The sequence below is a fragment of the Macadamia integrifolia genome, chromosome 4, assembly GCF_013358625.1.
Source record: "Macadamia integrifolia cultivar HAES 741 chromosome 4, SCU_Mint_v3, whole genome shotgun sequence".
In the NCBI taxonomy this organism is placed as follows: domain Eukaryota; kingdom Viridiplantae; phylum Streptophyta; class Magnoliopsida; order Proteales; family Proteaceae; genus Macadamia; species Macadamia integrifolia.
This window is the reverse complement of record NC_056560.1, coordinates 24,828,260-24,850,188: the sequence shown is the minus strand read 5'-3', so window position 1 is coordinate 24,850,188 and position 21,929 is coordinate 24,828,260. Positions and strand designations below refer to the sequence as shown.

At 39.4% G+C, this 21,929-nt stretch overlaps 2 protein-coding genes across 4 annotated transcripts in view; one reads left to right on the top strand and one right to left on the bottom strand.

The window, feature by feature from the left end:
• Positions 1-375: 375 nt before the first annotated feature.
• On the bottom strand, positions 376-12,389 carry LOC122075113. Of its 2 annotated transcripts, none has more exons than XM_042640019.1 (9): positions 11,903-12,389; positions 9,980-10,255; positions 9,730-9,832; positions 8,611-8,690; positions 8,454-8,531; positions 7,885-7,976; positions 6,244-6,355; positions 5,966-6,091; positions 376-860 (listed from the first exon to the last, which is right to left on the bottom strand). In XM_042640019.1, the coding sequence occupies exons 1-9, from the start codon at positions 12,194-12,196 to the stop codon at positions 738-740; spliced, it is 1,284 nt and encodes a 427-aa protein (XP_042495953.1). In that variant the 5' UTR covers positions 12,197-12,389; the 3' UTR covers positions 376-737. The 2 variants fall into 2 exon arrangements, with proteins under 2 accessions (XP_042495953.1, XP_042495954.1); XM_042640020.1 differs by having other exon boundaries at positions 9,980-10,189; positions 11,903-12,387.
• Positions 12,390-15,018: 2,629 nt separating this feature from the next.
• Positions 15,019-21,929, top strand: part of LOC122076138 (DNA ligase 4) — a 37,688-nt gene continuing 30,777 nt past the window's right edge. The window contains exons 1-2 of one of the 2 annotated variants that reach the window (XM_042641442.1): positions 15,019-15,477; positions 20,731-20,822. In XM_042641442.1, coding sequence (XP_042497376.1) covers positions 15,142-15,477; positions 20,731-20,822 — 428 coding nt within the window. In that variant the 5' untranslated portion in view covers positions 15,019-15,141. The remainder of the gene's footprint in view (positions 15,478-20,730; positions 20,823-21,929) is intronic. The other variant, XM_042641441.1, reaches the window with a different exon arrangement.

Here is a 21,929-nt window from a genome sequence, read left to right as displayed (position 1 = left end):
ATTCTAAAAGATAATTTTCACTGTTTTTTATCATCTCAGAATGCATTATCAACCTAGATGCATACCTAACATAGCCTGAAATAACCCTGAAATAGTAACAGCTCATTTCCAATTGATCTGTCGTACAATACTTTCAGCATCTATAGACAGCCAATGCTCCCATTAGATATGGCATTTTCCAATTCAGCCCTTAAAGTCGACTGAATCCAAACTCCTGAAATGTTAATCAGCCTTGGCTGAAGAACCAATCATAGCCCTAGCCCATACTGTCAAATGATGACCCAAGAGACACTAGAGGTGATCATTCAAATTCCTCACACAAAATCCTAATAAACCAATCGATGAAAGTAAAATTACCTTCTCTAAAACTCAGGATGACAACGATACAACACGGTTCATATTTAACATTATTCTACTCATTTACTAAAATTCCAAGTCAACTCAGCCAACAACCGACTCAACGCGGTGGTTGGTTTTTTTCCCTTAAGAAATAAATAAAGCATATATCAGGCTCCCTATAAATCCATAAAATGCTTCAAAATTACAATCGGAGGATGAAAAAAACAGCAATGCATACATGTATCATTGCATGCGCATAGGAGACCCAATCTGAGAATCTCAGCTTGCAGGTTTTCACAACTTACTGTTGTGGCTTTTCTGATTGCTCCAATACCTTGAATAGAATCTTTGCATCTCGCTGTACCATGAGGAAAGAACAGACATGATCTATCAATGGTTTAGGCTTTGCTATGAAAGCTTATCCTGCAACCTTTACTTATTAGTTTGTGAAGAGCTGCTTTGGCTTCTTCCAATGTTTCCACGGCATGCCCCTCTTCAAAAGATATCCTCTGAATGTTGAACTGAAACAGCAGAGCAGAGACAAGTGAGATGAGTAAACACGTCAGTAAATGCTAGCACAACTCTCATCTGATTAATGGCCAGCAATGAATGCACATGAGCATGATATGTGGCCACCAAAATTCCCCTATCCAGAATCTGCATCCCAAACAGCCACCAATTCCCCCATATATGGAAGAAATTGAACAAACAGCATGTCATGATAATTTCACATGAAATAATCCATTCTATTGTTTCAGTTAAAAGTGTTACTTCAGTAACTGTATCATGCTGACGGGTATACAAATGGGCCTTCATATGATTCATGGGCTCAAGAGAGGCAGACAATGCTCAGAAATAAGACGATTTTGATGGTTGGGACTGGAAACTTTTCGGTTTAATTCATGATATGTAATGTTTATTTAAGAAATCTGTAAGCTGTAATATTGAACATGAACATGTCGGTTGGATCAAGAAAGGAGTGGCGAACAGATTAGCCCGTAAAGCCAACTCTGAAAAGCTAGCTAGGAACTATAAGGGGGATTTGTGTTCTATTATTTCTTCTTTTTAATTAAACAGCTGTTTTCCACATTAAAAAAAAAAAAAGAATTTGCCATGCTTATTTTTCCTTCACCTGCCTATTCTTCCTTTTTTGCAAAAAAAAAAATTCTTGGGAGGTTCCTACACCTGACACAGGCCATGGAAATACTACTCCACCAGAGGCCTTGGTTTTATGCCATGGCAGCTCAGCTGGTCCACAAACCGACATATTGTCTAAATCGCCCTCTACATGCATCAAGATTTACCATACACAGAAATGGACTGAGAAATAGTTTCAAAGTCAATCTTCTCGGAAAATTTTGACCTCAGAGAATACAAGGAGAAGAACCCAATTCAAAGTGGGTCAAATGGTTAAGATTGGCCAGAACCATGATACAGTGCAAATCAATGTGCAACCTACTATCCAGTGGTTAGAATTAGCCAAATCAGCCCCCATGTTACAGAAGAAATAGCCAATTGAGATTTGAGATTACATATTTATTTCCTCTTAAATTCTCCTCTCCTTCCTCCAAAATCCTCTATTTTCTCAATTTCTATCATTTTCTCATTTTATAAAAAAGGATTGTATCATGGTAAAATTAATCATACAAATTCAAACTCAGTTTGGCCTATCCAACAAAATTCTATTTGACCCAAGGTTCAGTGTACAGAAATTGACTATGACCACTGCAAGATGTTGCACAATGTAGACCGGTGAAATGATGTAGCTGAATTTGAAAAACATAGTGATGTAGCAACGCTCCAATGGATCGACCCAAACCCGCTCCGGAACCCGGACCAAGACCCAGATCCAATTTGGGTTCTAAGTTACTGATTTGGGTTCAAGAATGTTAGAATATTCTAGGATTTTATTCTATTTGTAATCTTTTTATTTTAGGTAGTTCTAGATAAGTAACAAATTCTAGGATTTTATTTTATTTGCAATCTTTTATTTTAGGTAGTTTCTAGATAGGTAACAAGTTTCCAATTTGAGTCCTTTGTTTCTATTTCTATTAGTCTAGATTTAGGAGATTTTATTTCTATTTTAGTCTTTGACTAAAAGTAAGAAGCTTTAATTTTAGATTATTATAAATGAAGAATGTAACCCAAGTTTTGGGATTAGTTGATTAATGAAGAAAAAAATTGATTGGGAAACCCCCCTGCGTGGCTGTCTTCTTCTCCCCCCTTCTTCTTCTTCTTCTTCTCTGCAACCTCTCTATCTCCCCCCCCCCTTTCCTCCTTCTTTGAGATCTCTTCTTTTCCCCTTCTCTCTCTTATTTCTTCTTTGTCCAGTGAGACAACCCCTTCTTTCTTCTTCCCCTTCCCATCGATCTGCTACTGCCATGCTATCTTCTATTTTCTGTTTCTACTAAACCAATACTGCTACTCTGTTTTCTGGGCAACATGAATGGCCCCCCATTAACTGGTATCAGAGCGAATTTCCTGTCAACTTATTGACTCCAATGGTTGCTTACACCACCCCTTCATCTGAACTGTGGACTCGGTTACTTCGATAGAATGAAGAGATGTCGGAGATAGTTAAAGCTTTTCAAGAAGAAAGGGAAGCATATAGGATAGAAAGGGAAACACAAGCTGTTACCCTCCAGAACATTAACACAAGGCTTGATGCCCTAGAGTCACGTATTCGAAAACCCGGCGGACAACAAGGTCACGTTACTCATGACACTATGATAACACCTCGAGAACCATGCCCCCATCTAAAGACCATTACATCAAGTTTTGCTGTTGATGTTGAAGATGAACGGGACACTCCGATGAAGGATGCTTCTAAAGAACTGATCGATGGCCCGATCTCATTTGTGAAGCCCAACCATCCGATTCCGATCAAAGTCATATCATTTGTTAACGACCATCAGAAAATCGTGACCATTGATAGCGAGGTGCATTGGATCTTTACCCCATTAGAGCCATTGATTGAGGATGATGATCGAGCGGTGTTGATTCTCTCCTTCTATAAAAATCGTGGACTAGTTTTTCTAAACAACAGGGGAATTGATGCAGCAGCACTCCGATGGATCGACCCAAACCTGCTCCAGAACCCGGACCAAGACCCATATCCAATTTGGGTTCCAAGTTACTAATTTGGATTCAAGATTAATAGAATATTCTAGGATTTTATTTTTATTTGAGAATATTTGTTCCTATTTGAGTCCTTAGTTGTTTCTTTATTTTGTTAGCCTAGGTGTAGGAGATTTTATTTCTATCTTAGTCTTTGACTTTAATTAGAAAGTTTTAATTTTCTTTTATTATAAATTAGACATGTAATTCATGGGAAGAGTAAGTTGATGAATGGAAGAATGAATTAAGTTGTCATAAGCCGACGTGGCTGCCTCTTCCCCCCCTACGATCTTCTCTTTCTCTTATCTCCTTGTCCAGCGAGACAATCCCCCCTCTTCTTCTTCTTCTTCTACCCAGCAACTCTTCTTCTTCCTTATATTCTTCATCTTCCTCTATTCTTTCTTCTTCTTCTTTTCTCTCCCTTTTCTGGTTCGTATTTCCATTCCCTTGTTCTGGGCGATATATTACAACTCAAAGGAATCGACAATATTTCCCTGGATACAAGTGTTCTCACCTCCAAACTTTGGGGCTAGAATCACCTTCCTAAGGCGACCTAACCACAGGGTTCTTGCGACCAGATTCAGCCTCTGTGGTGAGCTTCACAACCAAGTTCAGAACTGGATCCCTTGCTACCGCCTGACCTGAGTTGCAGAGACAACATAGCTCTTCTTGCTTCCTGCTTGAAGTGTTTATCAGTCGGATTCAAGAGACCTTAAGGTTGGCCATCTTCGTTTGGAATTTCGGGCCAGTCCGAGACTTGTCGAAGGAGTTCCATCGATTTGAAGCTTTTCTTCTTCTGCTGGTTTCTTGTTCTGTCGTGAGGTTGAAGAATACAACATAAAGTAGGTTTTATTCCTTATTTCTGTTAAACCCCAGAATTGCCCCTATCTTTTGTTTCTATTCCCACTTCCTTTTATTCCTATTTTACTTCCTACTTTACCCCCATCAAATAATCATTAATCCCCTTTAAGTCCAATCTCCCAAACAGCTCATTAATAATCTAGATATTTATAAGTCTGCCACTCTTTTATTACTTCTATTTATTTACAATACTGGCGCCTTTGATTATTGGGTACTCCTATTTGGATGGGCCATTAAGCGAACAGAACTGGGTTTTCTCAAACCCCGGTTCCCCATTATCTAGTATCAGAGCAAATTTCCTGTCAACTCTTTTACTCCAATGGTTGCTCACGCCACCCCCTCATCTGAACTATGGACTCGGTTACTTCGACTGAATGAAGAGACAATGAAGGTGGTTAAAGCCTTCCAAGAAGAGAGGGTGGCTAGGGAAGCACAAGTTGTTACCCTCCAAGACATTAACACAAGACTTGATGCCCTAGAGTTACGTATTCCGAACCGCGGAGAACAGCAAGGTCACGTTACTCATAACACTGTGACGACACCTCGAGAACCGTCCACCATCTAGAGACCATTACATCAAGCTTTGTTGTCGATGTTGAAGATGAACTGGACGATCCGATTAAGGTTGCTTCTAAAGAACTGATCGATGGCCCAATCTCATTTGTGAAGCCCCACCATCCGATTCCGATCAAAGTCATATCATTTTTTGATGACCATCAAAAGATCATGACCGTTGATCGCAAGGTGCGCTGGATCTTTACCCCATTGGAGCCATTGATCGAGGATGCTAATCGAGTGGTGTTGATTTTCTCCTTCTATAAAACTCATAGACGAGTTTTTCTAAACAATAGGGGAATTGATGCAGCAACGCTCCGATGGATTGACCCAAACCCGCTCTGGAACCCGGACCAAGACCCAGATCCAATTTGGGTTCAAGAATGTTAGAATATTCTAGGATTTTATTCTATTTGTAATATTTTATTTTAGGTAGTTCTAGATAAACAACAAATTCTAGGATTTTATTTTATTTGCAATCTTTTATTTTAGGTAGTTTCTAGATTGGTAACAAGTTTCCAATTTGAGTCCTTCTTTGTTTCTATTTCTATCAGTCTAGATTTAGGAGATTTTATTTCTGTTTTAATCTTTGACTTTAAGTAGGAAGCTTTAATTTTAGATTATTATAAATAAAGCATGTAACCCAAGTTATGGGATTAGTTGATTAATGAAGAAAAAAATTGATTGGGAAACCCCTCTACATGGCTGTCTTCTTCTTCTTCTTCTTCTTCTCTGCAACCACTCTATCTCCCCCCCCCCACCTTTCCTCCTCCATCTTTGAGATCTCTTCTTTTCCCCTTCTCTCTCTTATTTCTTCTTTGTCCAGTGAGACAACCCCTTCTTTCTTCTTCCCCTTCCCATCGATCTGCTACTGCCATTCTCTCTCTTCTATTTTCTGTTTCTACTAAACCAATACTGCTACTCTGTTTCTGGGCAACATAAATGGCCCCCCATTACATAGCCAGGAACTGAAAGGTCAAACTAGGCCCAAAAAGAAAAGAAGAAAGTCTGCCACTCCAATGTCATGCACCAAAGGTCAAAGCAAGTATTTAAGGTAGGAGGATAGAGAAGAAAGAATTGAGGGAAGAGTTACCTGTGCTCCTTGACGGACCCGAATATCTGTGCCCTTGCTGTCTACCGATATGAAAGCTGCATCATCAACTTCAGTTTCCGTGGATAAAAGCTCTCTAAGTGGCTTTGAGAAAATTGCATTGAGTTCCTAGATGAAAAAAGCCACAAACTCAAATATTTAAGAATAACCATAAGTTGGTTACTTGCATCAAGTACCAAAATTCAGCAAAAGGGAGCAAAAAGAAATAACGGAAAGAGAATATAATGTTTGCCAGAACAACTAAGATACATATGGCTCACCTTTAGATTTTGCTCTCCTCCATCAGCCGCAATCTTATCAGGTTTGAGTGTCTCGTATTCCTTGACATCTACCCAAGCAACAGTGCCAAAACCTCCAATGAAATAAATATCACTGGCCACAACCATTAAGAAAAATCAAGCTCATGCATGCTGGTTGCTAATACAAAACACTGTCCTTCAGAAAACACACTATGAACAGCTGTGAAGGCAGTGTACTGACTTCTAAGATATAGAAAATCTATTTAAACTTGCATACTTAGATTCATCCATGACTATGAAAGTTTCATACACACAGCAGTAAACCATAATAAAAGTGAAGACAAAAAGTGCATAAATAAGGAAGGACCCACACAATTGATTTGGCCTAAGCCCAAAGAATCAAGGAATACCTTCATTCACCAAAGGTTCACAACTGGGGTGTGTCTCTCAAAAGAAAGAAGGCCCAACATTAGGTAAAAACATTTGACAGAGAGCTCAAACAATCCTAGCAATATGAATTTGTTCCTTAGCTTATCCACGCTAAATTATCAAAAGAAGGTAGGAATCAGACAGTATCAGTCGAGGCATACCATTGAACAATGGGACCATGACTTGGGAGTCAATCTTTCATTACCCAAGGCATGCAACAAATTTATTTTAAGAAAAACAGTAAAGCTGGCACGACTCTGGAGCACAAGCAAAAGCAGGAAGTGGAAAGGCCTGATTGGCTAAAGCCCAAAGTCAAGGAACTATCCACTGAAGTTTTGAAACTTGGATGGAACTTCAAGGAGGAAAGAGAAGCAAGTTGATCCACCAATTTGTAAAGCATCCACAAATAGGAAACATTGATCAGTCCTCTTATATGGCTTGCACCTATAGCTCATAAAAAATGTGGCTTAACAACAAAAAGATCAAGATCCATATATAATATATAAAATCAGGAGTTTAGGACCATGACAAGGAGGCTTTTATGTAATAAACAAATTATATCTCAGAGATGCTAAAGTTTCCATACCTCTAGAACACAAGCAGAAACATGTAGTACAATATGAATTAGAAAAGGATATGGTCCTGTGATCAGTTTCTGTTCCTCGCAGACTCGCAGTCATTCCAGAACATAGTTGTCAAGGCATCTTGTTGGTGTCGCCTTGGTTTTTTACCCTGCGCCACCACCTTAGATCGCCTTGTTGTCATGACAACTACGTTCTAGAGGTTCTTTTCCAACCTTCTGCGCTGAATATTACACTGCTAATTGAAGGAAGAAAGCAAAATGAAATCTTGACTTGTTAATTCAGTATGTTAAAAGTATTTAACATTTTAATTAATGTGCACGGGTATTATTCTCTTTATATTTCTATTTAGTGTATTTTCTTGTAATTTATTTATTCTGTCCTTATTGTAATTTCCAAGACTTTTGATATAAATATACATGAGTTTTGGTTCGAACAGGTTTTCTCCTCTCTTTTGACTTCTGGTCTCCTTTTCTTCCTTCCTTTCTTTCTTCTTCTCCTTCTCAGTTTGCTTTCTTGTGCAGGTATGATTGTGCTATTGCTTTGTTTTGTTACACAGTAGATTATTGTGATACAAGGAAAAATGAAATATCTCATGAACTAAAGGCAGTATTCACATGACTTCCATGCTATAATAAATTCAGAAACAAACCTTATGCTCTGCATCCTGAAGTAGTAGAAGTTTCCCCATTGCTGGGAAGCTCCCTGTTGATGTTTTGCCATGTATTGTTTATGAGCCCATTCCTAGCAATATCATAAAAAACATAAATAGCACCTTTGGACATATCCATGCTGTCTCAATTGAAAATTCCAAACTTCCTTGCAAATCATAAACATTTAAAATATTAACTGGGTTGGGACTTGGACACACCATTCATTGGGTACCCCAGTCACATAGGAATCTCCTAGATGAATGTCAAGATCAATCTGACCAGGGACAAGAAACCCCTACCCCTCCCCCCCCCCCCACCCCACCCACCCCACCAAAAAAAAAAAAAGGAGGTGGGGTGGCAGGGGAAAGGAGAGTTGATAACACCAATGATTGTGTCATACTATCAAGCTGGCATATAACCAAGGAGATCATATAGTTAGAAGCCACTAATGGATCCTGAAATCAATGTTACACAATCATATATGTGCAAGATTTAGGGAAAGCTCGGACAACTTCACTTTTCAATAATAAACCAATTTTCCCATTACATGATTCAGAGGGAAAGGTACCTGTTGATGATCAGGAAGAGGGAAGACATCACCAAAAATTGTAACCCTTGCATTTGATAGTCCACTCCATCCGGGAATCTGTAAAACGATCTATCAATAAATCACAGAAGAACTGATCCACAGAAGATAAAAGTGAACAGAATTTTACAACACTAACCTGCACAACAAGTGTGCACCGTGGATCTGCCAAAAGATTCCTCGTATGGATAGCCAATGGTGAAAATGAAAAGAGTGGGTCTGCATAAGACAAGAAAAACAAAATAAGATGATAGATAATTGAAAAAGGTGTCAGGTAGCGCAGCTGGTAAGGACTCTAGTAGGTAGTCGCCAGGCCTTGGGATTGAATCCTGCCTTCAACTTTCTTCTTCTAATCCTCCAATCACACACTTTCTCAAAAAATACAATAGATAATTGGTATCCCAGTCTACCCATGCTGATCCAGTGGATGCAGAACAAATTACACACAGGTTGATCCCCTGCTTTATTGGTACCATCTACATGATTAAGTATGCCAAACTAACTACCCTCCAAGATGTTAACTACGTATGTTATAGCACTCCTCAGAATCTGGAGAGTTAAGATCCTGCAGTCAATGAAATTCTAAAAATAAACCTTCTTGGTTGGAACTGCACCAAGTAGCTGCCACAACCCCTCCCATGAGTCAAATGAATCAGCATGCACAAGAAAATTGGAACTTTAGATATCCGAGGGTTCACTCCAAAATGTGTGTGTGTGTGTGTGTGTGTGTGTGTGCCCATACAAGGGAAACAAAGGTCGTGTTTGTGCATCTGTGTTCATTCATATGCATATATTTCAAGAAAGAATACAGATATATAGGTGCTGGTTTGGTGGATGGCCCAGAAAACCAAGCTTGGCTGGATTAGTCATTTCCAGTGCCATAGAAGCTCAGCTGGTGCCTGTGAACACATGGCCCTCATCATTTTCAGTTTATATGGTACTTCATCCAAGAAAGAGCTCCCCACTGGAGAAGAAAGAGCTGGCCACATCATAAAAGTCATTTTTTTCCACTACAGTTGGATAAGTGAAATGCACAATGAGAAGTCCAATATGTGGTGGGCCATATGACAACATTAGTCAGGTGGATAATCCAGGGATTCACCTATTCTATATAGCTCAAACCAAAGGGCCCTCAACCAAGCTTGGCTTCATGGTTCTATATTTATGTATCTGCGCATGTGCATGTGAACATAGAGAAAAAGAGATGGAGGAAAGAAGAAAGTCTCTCAAAAGCAAGTTTTCAAGTTGAATTACTTACGGCCCATTGAGTCAGGTGCAAAATCTACTAGCGAACCAAATGGGTATCCCTCCCGACGGTGGTGCATCCGGGACATCACCGTGCATAAATGGGCAAATCTGGCCTTCAATGATGAAAGAAACAAACAGGCATAGAACTCAGAACAATGTAACATGTGAGGTCACTGATAAACTCTTAACAATAGCCAACTTTCATAAAAAATGGCCAAGGAAAAAGTCATGACTATCTTGAAACCAGAACACCATTCTACCTGCTCCATCAGATTGCGAACTGCCAAGGCTGGTCGAGGTAGATCATGAGCAGAGGTTGCACTCTGCACACCACCAGAAATTGGTGTTCTGAAAAGCCCAGCCCTTGTGCCCCCACCAGCTCCACTTCCACCTGAAACCATTTGAGGTGATGTGATACTTGAGTTTTCACCCAAAGCTTTGTCATTACTTCCACTCTGGCTTGAGTTACCCTTCAGAATACGAGAGATTCCATCATAATAGTGCAGAAGAAGCAATTTGTTATATCGTATCATTGACTACAGGAACAAAAGGGGAAATTTTAAATATTCCGGGAGGACAAACTATAGAATGATCAAAAGATATCACAAGCTACAGAAACTTCAGCATCCTGAGAAGAATGAACAACAATTGAGCATAACTTTTGATTTTATCTCAAAAAAATTCTCTCTCCATCTCCCTATTCTCTTTTGTCTCTCCCAATTGAGAGTGTGTCTCTCTAAGGATCTCCATTGTGAGGGCGGAACTTTGCCTAGCAAAATCATTGCCACCAACTGTTCATGGGAAGCAATGTGGACTGCAAACAAATCCATTCCACTGCGTATGAAGCATCATTGAGGTAACCCTAGAACCCATGTATGCTTCCATTATTCTCGCTTTTTTGGCAAGTGATAATCAAAATGTCTTCTTTTTTTATGTGGTTTATTCCAAACAATGAAACCCCCCTACCCCCACCCTAGAAAGCACAAAAAACAAGCACACTTGTTGTCATTGGCTTGCAATAATGTATGTATAAGAATTAGAAAGTAGGATAAAGGCTAGCTGGATGGCCCACCCACGTAGGTTAAACTAGATGGCAGACCTAGTTTTTGTCACTTGGCAGGTCATATGAAGCTGAATTTAATAGGCAGGTAGACCCCAATATCCACACTCCCATGTCAAGTTTCAAGCTTAATGGAGTTTGCTGTAGTAGGAAAACAATAGCATTGAAAAATACAGGACTAAGGAGAGATGCCAATAGATGGTAGGGCAAAAGATTGAATTAGAGCATGAAATTTGGCATGGCCAATCCAAACAATTCCCTATACATCTAATGATTTGAATTGCCACATCATTGTTTCAATGGCACAATTAGTGGCTGTCTATGCATCTTTATCCACCAAAAAAAGGTAGCAGGTGCAACCATTTCCTACATTTTGTTACAAACCATTGTGAGGAAATTTCAGGAAAGGAAATTATAGTTACACATCTCAAGTATATCCCACCATGTATTGGACTCTTCTTATATGTATTTAAAACCAATTTTCAACCTTTATTCTGAAAAATAGTGAGCTATAAGCTTGCCACATTAATGCAATAAGACATGGACAACTAGACAAGGTGTCCATAAAGTTTGAATTGTTAACCTAACTACCACATGGCAGATTACCCACTGGACGAAGAATGAAAATTTACTATTTTTCCTGTATCGAAACAAATTAAACTGAATAAGAAACAGTAGACGCCTTGACGGCGTGATTGTTCTTTCTGCATATTCCAAACCATACGCCTTTCCATATATCAAAGCACAAAAAATTCATGATGAAAAAAGACTAATAGCTGGAATCAACTGTTCTCTTCCGTTCAAACCATAACCATTGAGCCACTTTATACACTCAAAAATCCTAGAATTATCAGTGACGGACTAACGATGAGATCTTAGTAAAAATAAAAAATATAATCAACTGTTCTCTTCCGTTCAAACCATAACCATTGAGCCACTTTATACACTCAAAATCCTAGAATTATCAGTAACGGACTAACGATGAGATCTTAGTAAAAATAAAAAATATAACACGGAAACCACATGCCATCAGATACCCAATCCTCTAATGGTAAAGGATAAAAGCAATCCGAAAATTAAGAATCAGAGAATCAGAAAGAGATGATAAAAGCATTAAGATTACCTCCAAAGAAGAAGAACCCTGCACGGGAACTAAACCAGGCCCACCGTCCGACGTTTCCTCCTCGCCGCCTTCGTCTGAAATCTCACGGGCAAGGGCTCGAACTCGAAGCCCACAAGTCCATACCCTCTCCGTACTCAAATCCAAACCAGAAAACCGTCTGGTTTCCAAACTTTCATGGATTTTCAGATACCCACTTCGCCTAATCGAGAATTTGATGGAAGGAACCAGTGATTGAACAGCTGGGTAAGTCTCTGCGAACCTATATGAGAAAACTGAGCTCGAAAGTACTTCCATGGCCGAAAATAGAAACAGACTGAAAGTAGAGAACACTTAGAAAAGGAGAGCCATGAAAAGGACTCTATAGTATGGGTTCGATGGGTTTTGGAATTTGCAAAATAACTGTTGGGATCGGTCCCATTACGGATTCTATATTTGGAGCAAGTGCAACCTTGAGGCGTTGGAACGAGGGACGGAACCTTACCGCAAAAAAAAACGAGACAGAAAAAGAAATAACGGTAATAATGGAAGTATGGAACAAAATCTATTTTTTATTTTTTTATTTTTTATACACGTGTCAACATTTTAATCACTAGAACTTTATGACAATTGTCAATGAATATTTCATTACTGGTGTAAGGTTATATACAAATGTGAATATATCTTAAATCAATGTAACTTGCACCAAAAAAAAATCTTAATATAATGTAACTAAAGTTTACAGCAATGAAAGAATCTGATGTATATGGAATGAAAGTGAAAAATATGTCCAATACTCTTCTTCAAGTTAAAAGAGTAGATATCATACACAAATTTTTCAATAAGATGTTGAAGGTTAGATCTTCACAACGCTTTGGTGAGAACATCGACAACTTTTTGTTTGGATAGGATGAAGTAAGTCTTGATGTCGTTAGGAAGATTTTTGTACTAATTAAGATGACAATTTATATACTTTGTGTGTTTGTTTTCTCATGGAAAACATGATTGGAAACAATATGCAGGGTAGTTTGATTATCACAATATAGTATAGTATGTAATGCACACGAAGATTGGAGAGTAGTTGTTGGAGTCTAGTGATTTCACAAGTATCAGATACCATGGCACCATATTCGACTTGAACAAAATACAAAAGACAATATATTATTTCTTGAAATTCCAAGAGATGGGGCTAGTGCCAATAACATTGTAGTAACCGGTGATGGAATGTCATGTAGCAGAACAAGCACGTACCCCAATCTAAGTGAGAGTAGGAAATAAAACGTGAGAACCAGATGTCATGTAGATTAAAAGATGCAATTACCAAGACTGGATTTAATGTATTTAACAACACAAGGAGTTGCTTGGCAATGCAATTCCCATGGTGTGCTTCTAAAGTGACTCAATACATTCACATAGTATGCCATATTTGGTCAAGTGATGGTGAAGCATAAAAGATGTACTACAAGGCGGCGGTACTCGGGATAAGAAAAAAAGTGATCATCATATGTGAGCTTGAGAGTGGATTCCATGGAAAATTCACAAAGGCAGCCACCAAGGATCCCAACATCTACAAGAATGTCTAAGGCATACTTCTATCAAAATAGATGGATGCCTTGTTTGGAGTAAGTGACCTCAATGCCAATAAAATATTTCGAAGGATTCAGGTCTTTAATTTGAAAAAAAGTGTAACGGAGAAAAAGTGTAAAGATGTTGCTGATAAAGATAGGATTATCACTAGTTTGCATTTGATATTATAAACCCGTTTGCAGCCAATAGGGACTTTACATGGGGTAAGGTAGTGGTAGTCATGATATGGTTGTGCTCTAAAGCTGAAAATTCAGCTTCCATTGATTCTTCCATTTATTACCCACAACTGCAATGCCTTTGGGGACATGCATGGAGTACCTCCAATCTTCTTCAACTAATGATTTGCTCTTCCCTTTCACGTTTTAATAAATCTTGCCTATCATCCATTTATGCATGTGTGTTTCCATAACGTTGCTCCTACTCTGTCTTTGATTGTTCAAATTATTATCAAATGGTATGGACCCACTATATTACAGTGTGTGTCCCTATATGAATATCAAGCATTGCCTTTTGTGGATCATTTGATTATAATTTGCAACGATTGCTTTGATCTAAACTACCAGTGGTATTAGATGGCCCTGATAGTTTTATTTCACAATTTTGCCATGCTTTTTTAGTTGTGGGTTTGAGTCGACATGTTCTATTATCGTTCATTGATTATGTAGAAACGCTACTTACAGTATGAGAGTTTTGATATGGGGGCTATGATCATTACCACTAAGCACATTTTTTTACTTATCAGCAAAAAAATAAAACAAAAACGTATTGACACCAAAGGTTAGAAATGTTCCAGTAGAGTTTGCAACATAGGTTGGGAATGGCATAGAGGAGTAGAGGCGTAGATGGACAATCAATCTGAGTGACTATGATAGTTGTTTCACATTTTGATAACAATCTCTTCCATATCTATGATGATGGATGTAACATTAAGGGCTACGGATGCAATTTAATTTTGTAGGTCATAGGTTAGCTCAAATGCTACATATAATAAGTTGTTTAACTAATGATGTATCGAACTTCTTATTTTTGTTATTTCTCATTCTCTTAGCTTGTGCACCAAGATAAGAGTCAAATGAGAATGCATGCAGGAGGACCTGCAGGACTAGTCAGGCCAAAGGCAACTTGCAGGGGCATCAACATGAATGGATATTTTGATCTAATAGGGGGTGAGGTTATAATTTTGTATACCCTTGTGTTTAGGCATAGGACTCACATGACTAAGTAGCAAAGAAATGAACGTTATTTGGTTATGCAGCCTCTTTGCGTGAGGATAACGAAAATGATGTCCACACCCTTCTAAAATCCAAAAAAAAAAAATCAGACCCCTATTGATGCTTATGTGTATCGTCATCGGCCCACGCTAGCCCCCGGTCTCATCCCTTTTGTTCGCCGACTCTTGCGGCATTTATATCAATGGTTCAGACTGAAAGATTCTCATCTAGCGGACAAAACAATGATGAGTGAGATTGATTTCCTTTTCACTGTGAGTGAGGAGAGATTCCATCCTACAACATATGCTCAAACTCTTCTGTTCCCTTGACTTCCAATTTAAGTTTCTTCTTGCAGGTTCTGTCGCTTGTGGCATTACCGATTCAGTGGTTTCACAGTCTTTCCTTCTATTCATATTTTGAGAAAGAGGCGCCATTACCCATACCCATACACACAACGAGAGAAAAATGTCCGATCAAATGGTGAAGTTCAGTGTTCTGTGCAGTATGTTCAATTGGATGCAACGAAGCAAGTCATCAGCACAGAAGCGTTCCAAGTTTCGTAAATTCCTCGACAATTTCTGCAAGCCAGGGTACTACTTCAGTGCTATTCGATTAATTCTTCCGTCTCTCGATCGAGAGAGGGGGACATACGGCTTGAAGGAGTCTGTGCTCGCGACTTGTCTCATTGACGCAATCGGAATGTCGAGGGATTCGGAAGATGCTCTTCGCCTCATGAATTGGCGCAAGGGAGGAGCGAAAACTGGTGCCAATGCCGGCAACTTTGCGCTTGTCGCTGCTGAGGTGTGTTTTTTCTGCTTGATTTGTTACGCTTGATGTGGGTTTCTTGAAAAATATTGAATTTGTTCTTTCTTCACTTATCTTCTATGTGGGTTTTGAAGCTTTCGGTTCTATGTGGGTTTAGAAGCTTTTAGTATTTTGTTCATAGTATGGGTGTTTTGTCTACGTCTCTATTTAATCTTCTCTACTTGACTTCTTTACAACAAGAACAACAACTCAGCGATAACTGAGGTCAGCTACATAGGTTCTTGCCCTCCAATCACCGCTATTCGACGATCACAAGGCCTAAGTATGCATGTTTTTACTCATCATTTCTCCTCTGTACTGGAGCATCCAAAGGCCTTTGTTGAACATGACCATGCCACCTTTCTTGGAGCTTACCATGTATCGGAGTTGCTCCAAAATTAACTTTAATATGATCATTCCTTGCTTTATCCTTCATAGTTTTACCATTCATTTTTCTCAACATCTTCATCTTTGCTACACTGAATTAATCTACACAATGCTTCTTAACTGCCCAACATTATGCATCATATATCATAGCCGGTCATATGATTGTTCTATATAAAATTTTAAAGGAATACATCGATCACACAACACTCCGGACGTATTTCTCCACTTCATCCATCCTATTTTAATTATTTGTGAAGCACCATTTTCTATATCACCTTCTAGTTTATGATTGAGCTGGAATCTCACTCTCATCAAATTTCACCGCTTTATTATCCGTCTTCGTGTAATTAAAGTTACACACCGTATACTCCGTCTTTGCTTAAAACCTTTTGATTCCAAGGTTGATCTTCATAAATATATGCTTTTGTCTCATCTACCAAAACAATATCATTGGCAAAAAGCATACACCGAGGGATCTATTCTTGAATGTCTCTGGTTAATTATTCTATGCTAAGCACAAACAACCAAGGTTATAACACCACCACGGAACCATTCCTCAATTCTGGGAAGGCTTGAAACCATTGGGGAAAAGAGGTATACCTTTAAGTTTGGACCTTATGTATATCTTATTCAAAAATGCGGAAAATCATTGTTGTAATGTGTTATAGTCCCTAACACTGTGTTCCACCAAGAAATGTAGGTGATTTGGCAAAAAAAATTCAAATATGGGGTTTATTGGAGTTTTCCCTTCTAATAGGCGAAACCACTTGAAACTCATGAAATGGGCAAAAAATTGATCCATTTCGATTGGAATAGTAATTTTATATGCACTATTTTGTACCGAAACCAAATCCAAACCACAAATTCAGTTAAAACCCTGCATTTCTACTGAGTCGAATCTAGTATTGTTTTGTTATTCGTTGAAAAGAAATATTTTGTGAAATCTCGATGATTTCGACCGAGATTTCGAACTGTGGGATTTGATAAAATGTCCCACCCTTCTACTGCGGTGATGAAGCTTGACATCTATAAGGCGTATGATACCTTGAGGTGTGATGTAGATCCACACTTTGGGAGGATCTATTAGAGGAAGAAAGGCCCAGCCAAGAAGGGCCTATTGATCCACACTTAAGACCATTTCAAGTGGCTGAATTAGTTGTTAGAATAAGGGCCCATTGGGCCATCGATTGTAGCTATAGGTATTTATTTAATTGTTTAATAAGTGAGGCCCATTGGGCCCACCGATTGTAATGTCTTATATGGACTCTTAGTTAAGTAACTTACTCCATATTGGAGTTATAGTCCTAGTCTTATTATGTGTCCAAGTCCTACTAGGTGTCTAGTCCTATTTGGAAACTAGCTCCTAGTTATGTTAGGATTGCTATTCTGCCCTCTTTAAATAGAGGAGCTTATGTACTCATAATTTTCAGATTGGAATAAACAAAGATTGCAGTCAATTGCTTAGAACAGCCGGGATAGCTGTGGGTGAGAAGCCCGGGCCAAGATAGCCACCTTTCATTCACAACCTCCTTGCTCTTTCTCTCCTATTTTCAGAATCTATTGCTGAATATTACCTGCTGCTAGTGTACTGCTGTTATTACAAATCGGATCTGTTTAAGCTTTAAGACCAGAATCGACCCAGTCAAAGTGAGGAAACTTGAGGCCTACTCGAGCCCCACATCTTGCATATCTGTCCTCTGATTTGCAAACCCTTTTCAGGGGCTACCGGTCCAAGGACACTCGACCATCTCTGGAAGATCATCTGAAGCTGCTAAAATTCTGCCCCCTCCAGAATTTTTCTATTTCTCTATCTTGGGTCTGGAATCAAGAAACTTCATAACTTTTTCATCAGCCGACAGAATCAGCTCTTCTTTGGAGGTTTTCTTCCTTACATTAAGGGCTTCCATCGACCTCAGTTACAGTCCCATCAGAGGCCTACAGGTCCAACCGCACCTCTCTCTCTCTTCCCTAATCGCAGGGTTTTTCTCTCTCCTATCGACTTGGGTTTGGGTTGGGTTTTGTTGCTTTATTCTTTTGGGTTTATTTACTGGTTATTCCTCTGTTGTTCTCCTAGGTTTACTTCTATTTATTGTCAAGTTATTTAGTGAGCCTTGTTTATCTTGTCTTGGGTTATAAAATTGTTGGGGTTAGTTACTTGTAACCTACTCCTACATTAAGGTGGGATTTTATTCAGCAAGTTATGTTCAAGATGCAAGTCCCTTGAGTTTTTGTGGACTGGGTATACCACTACATCTCTTCAGCTCATGTGTCTGTTTTGATTAATGGTTCTCCTATTGGGTTTTGCAATTAGAGTTAGAATCATACAGGGTTGCCCAAGTCCCCCTTATCTCTTCACCCTTGCCATGGAGATTATGTTAAGAAGTCTTCGTTCCAATGTGGACAGGAATCTCATTCATTTCTTCCCTAAATGCAAGACTCTTCAGTTATCCCATATTGCCTTCGCTAACAACCTCATAATCTTTACTAAGGCTAACCCTACTCATTGGATCAGTGCCGGGCTTCTTATCCTTTGTTGCTTCCATGTCGAGCCTTCAAAGGAATAGGCAAAAATCGTTTCTTTTCTATCAAGTATCTATGATGACGTTAAGGAGGGGTTGAGGTATATCTCATGTTTCTTAGTGTGCCACCTTCCGGCAAAGTACCTTGGCCTCCCCTTGATCTCTTCGAAGTTCTCTTGCCACCCTTGCTCCCTATCTTGGATTAGCTTTTAAAAAGGCCCGACCTCAGGAAAAGCAAACTCCTATCTTTTGCTAGTCATTTCAAGTTAGTTCGGATTGTCATGCAATGCTCTCACATTTACTGGTCCGGTACTCCGGTGTATTTGGTCGTCTTCATTCACTTCTCCAGTAGGTAGAATCTCTAATGAGTGCTTTTCTGTAGTAGGGAAACAACAATAACAAGTTATTTCACACCATTGGTTGGGCTTTGGTTTGCCTCCCTGAGGGGGTGGGGGACTCGGATTGGGGAGGGTTAAGGAGGTCAACCTGACAGGGACCATCAAATACAATGGAAATTGGCTGAAAAGAGGAGAAATGTTTGGGTAGATTGGATTTATGCTCACCATCTCTTTAGAGACTCCTTGTGGTCCATCTCCCCTATCATCTAGATGCTTCTTGTACTTACCCATCGATCTACTACGCTGCTTTGAACGTCCCTGAATAGGCGCATCCTTTGCTGCCATAGAGCAAAAGGCAAGGACTTAGGACACTGGAAGAGATGGCTAAGCTCAAACTCCAAAGATTGCTGGGGCTCATCCATTGCTTGTTTGCCCATGGAGTTTTTTCTTTTCTTCGCTCTAGAGTTTGCTAGGTGGAAGCAGGTGGCACAGCTTGCAACACTAGATACACTGAATTGGGATCTCTCTTCCCTACAAAATTTTCTATCAGGAATCCCTTGAAAGTTCTAGGAATATTCTGAAATGCAGATCTCTGTAGGGGTGTAAATCGGTATGTTATTTGGTATTTGGTACAGACGTACGGTATAGAAGTTTGGTGGCAAAAACCGAAACCGTACCATACCAAGAACATTTTCAATTTTTCAATACCGATACCATACCGAATCGGTGCAATTTCGGTACGATATTTAATCGGTAAGAAAACAAAGGCAGAAGTGGTTAAATAAATGACATACCCACGTGAGATGTCACATCATGTCAGGGAGTAAATTAAAAAAATCTGACATTCTTGAATCTTGAACCAGGTTGATGGCTGTAAATTATAAATTTAATAATTTAAAATTAAAAAAAGACGTCAATCATATGCATTGAGTCTACCAAAACTATAAAATATGTGTTAACTTATGGATTATTGGTATTTTCGGTTCGGTTCGATATACCGAACAGTTTTCCCATGTAATACTGATACCGTACTGAACCGAGAAAGATTCTACTTTTTCATACTGAAACCATACCAAATTTCCTTCAGCATGGTTTGGTACGGTCGGTTTCGGTATCGGTATTCGGTATCGGTATCAAATTGACACCCTTAGATCTCTAGTGGCTTCTGATGTTATTAAATCAAGGATAGACGATGGGTACTCCACCCTCCTTTGGCTTGATAACTTGCATCCTCACAGAGTTCTGATTTCCCGCTTTTGGGATAGAAATAGAAACATCTCAAGGTTGGACAGAATGGCTAAAGTCTCCTCTATTATTCATGAAGGTGTTTAGCAGCCGAGGCGTGTTCTCTCTCCTAGATTAACTGAGGTCTGGGAAGCTCTGTCACAGATAATCAGAAGACTTAGAGGGAGTGGTGACTGGGTCACTTGGACAGAATCTAGTTCGGGAATTTTCTCCTCCTCGGCTTGGAGCCTCGTGCTTTCTAGGGCTGCAAAGGTTCCATGGTTTAGTATTGTGTGGTACAAAAGTTTCATCCCCTACCATAGCTTCATCATGTGGAGAGCTCTTACCAACTCTCTCCCAACATGGGTCCTTCTCCCAGAAGCAGCTTGCGTTGGGAAGGGGTGCTTTGTAAATGCTGGCTATCTAGAAGAAGGATCCTTGAGTTTGAAAGGGAATGGAGCTGGATCTTGAGAAGATTTAGCGGGAAATTGTCCATGGACATTGTGGGTAAACTTGTTTTTTGTGCCGCAATCTACCACATCTGGATGGAGAGGAACCTTAGAACCTGTACAAGGAATTCTAGAACTTTGCTCGTAATTTTGGATGTAATCTCCTTTGAGGTTCGGGGAAACTTGATCTCCATGTGATCTTGTTTGGACTCCCCGAGGAATAGGCACCGGAGACCTAACAATAACTACCTGTTTTACCTCATTATAATATATTATGTTTGAATTCTTAGAGTTTATGTTATTTATTCTGTATCCTTTCCCTGGTGTGAATAGGTTTTACAGCGCAGGCAAGGGATGGCTTCTGGAGGACTAACAATCAAGGAATTGAATGATCTGCTTGATCGACTGGCTTCAAGTGAAAATAGGTCACTGATTTCCATTATTTGGTGTTATTATTATTCCTTTCTTCCTCATTGCTTATTATATGGGTGAAATTTTTATGGTCCTTATTGAAACTGGTTTCTGCTACAATGTATGCTGAATGCTGATGATTTGGTGTAGTGGCCATTAGCTTGTAAGAGAACTATCTTCTTTGGAAGATCCAATTTGAAAGTGTGAAAAGGGTATCCAAGTGGGAGTGATGCAGAATCAAGGCTGAACCATGTTGATCCTTTGGACAATCTTGACCGAGACGAACCGGGTCTAATTGGTTTTTGGGTTCAGTAGGACGTTTTAGGAAAATTTTTGGGGGTAATCTATGTAATCTATTTTTATTTTGGTAGATATTAGGCTAAGTAGGAATTTCCAATTTGGATTTTATTTTTGTTTCTAATTTTATTAGTTTAGAGTTTGGGGAGTAATTAGGAGATCTATTTCTATTTCAGTTTTAGACTTTAATTAGGAAGTTCTTAATTTGGTTTTCTTATAAGTAGGTTTGTAACCCCATTCATTGGGCTATGTTGAATGAATTGATGGTGTTTATGGTTCCGGGTAGGTGCATAACCATGGTCGTGTGACCACTTCTCCCCCCCCCCCCCCCCTGCGGTGCGATCTCTCTCTCTGGTCTTTTACTTCTGTCATAATATACAGTCCATCCACCCCTGCCCTGTAACTGACGGTAACACCAGTCCTTAAAGAATTGTCAAACCCTCAAGTGGAGCATCTTCTCACGTGTGTTTTCCGACCTGAGACTAAGTATGGTTTGTGGCCTACCATCGGGTTGAAGTTCGGTCATCAAATCCTCTCTCTTCCCTTACTGTTGTGGGTGACCCTTAGCTGCATCCAAGAGGCCTCTGCCTTGGGAACCTTGCCCTAAAATATGAGATCCAACAGAGCCCTCGGGAAAAAGTTCTCTTCTTTGAAACCGCAACTGGTTCCCACCCCTGGTTTGTGCTAGAGGTAGGAGAAGATAACCTTCAAACCACGATTCACCTCCCTTTTAATTTTGATTGCTCACTTTCCAAATGACCCCTCATTCCCTCATTATTTACTACTTACCCTTACCCATACCTTATAATTGCTTCCAAGACTAC

What these genes read in the sequence shown, in the direction of transcription:
- LOC122075113 (XM_042640019.1), bottom strand. Translation starts at nt 12,196, where the DNA reads ATGGAAGTACTTTCGAGCTCAGTTTTCTCATATAGGTTCGCAGAGACT. An exon ending in CTCTTCCTGATCATCAACAG is followed by an intron (nt 7,977 to 8,453) that starts GTACCTTTCCCT and finishes TGATATTGCTAG; the next exon opens with GAATGGGCTCATAAACAATA. An exon ending in GAGGAGAGCAAAATCTAAAG is followed by an intron (nt 6,092 to 6,243) that starts GTGAGCCATATG and finishes TTTTTCATCTAG; the next exon opens with GAACTCAATGCAATTTTCTC.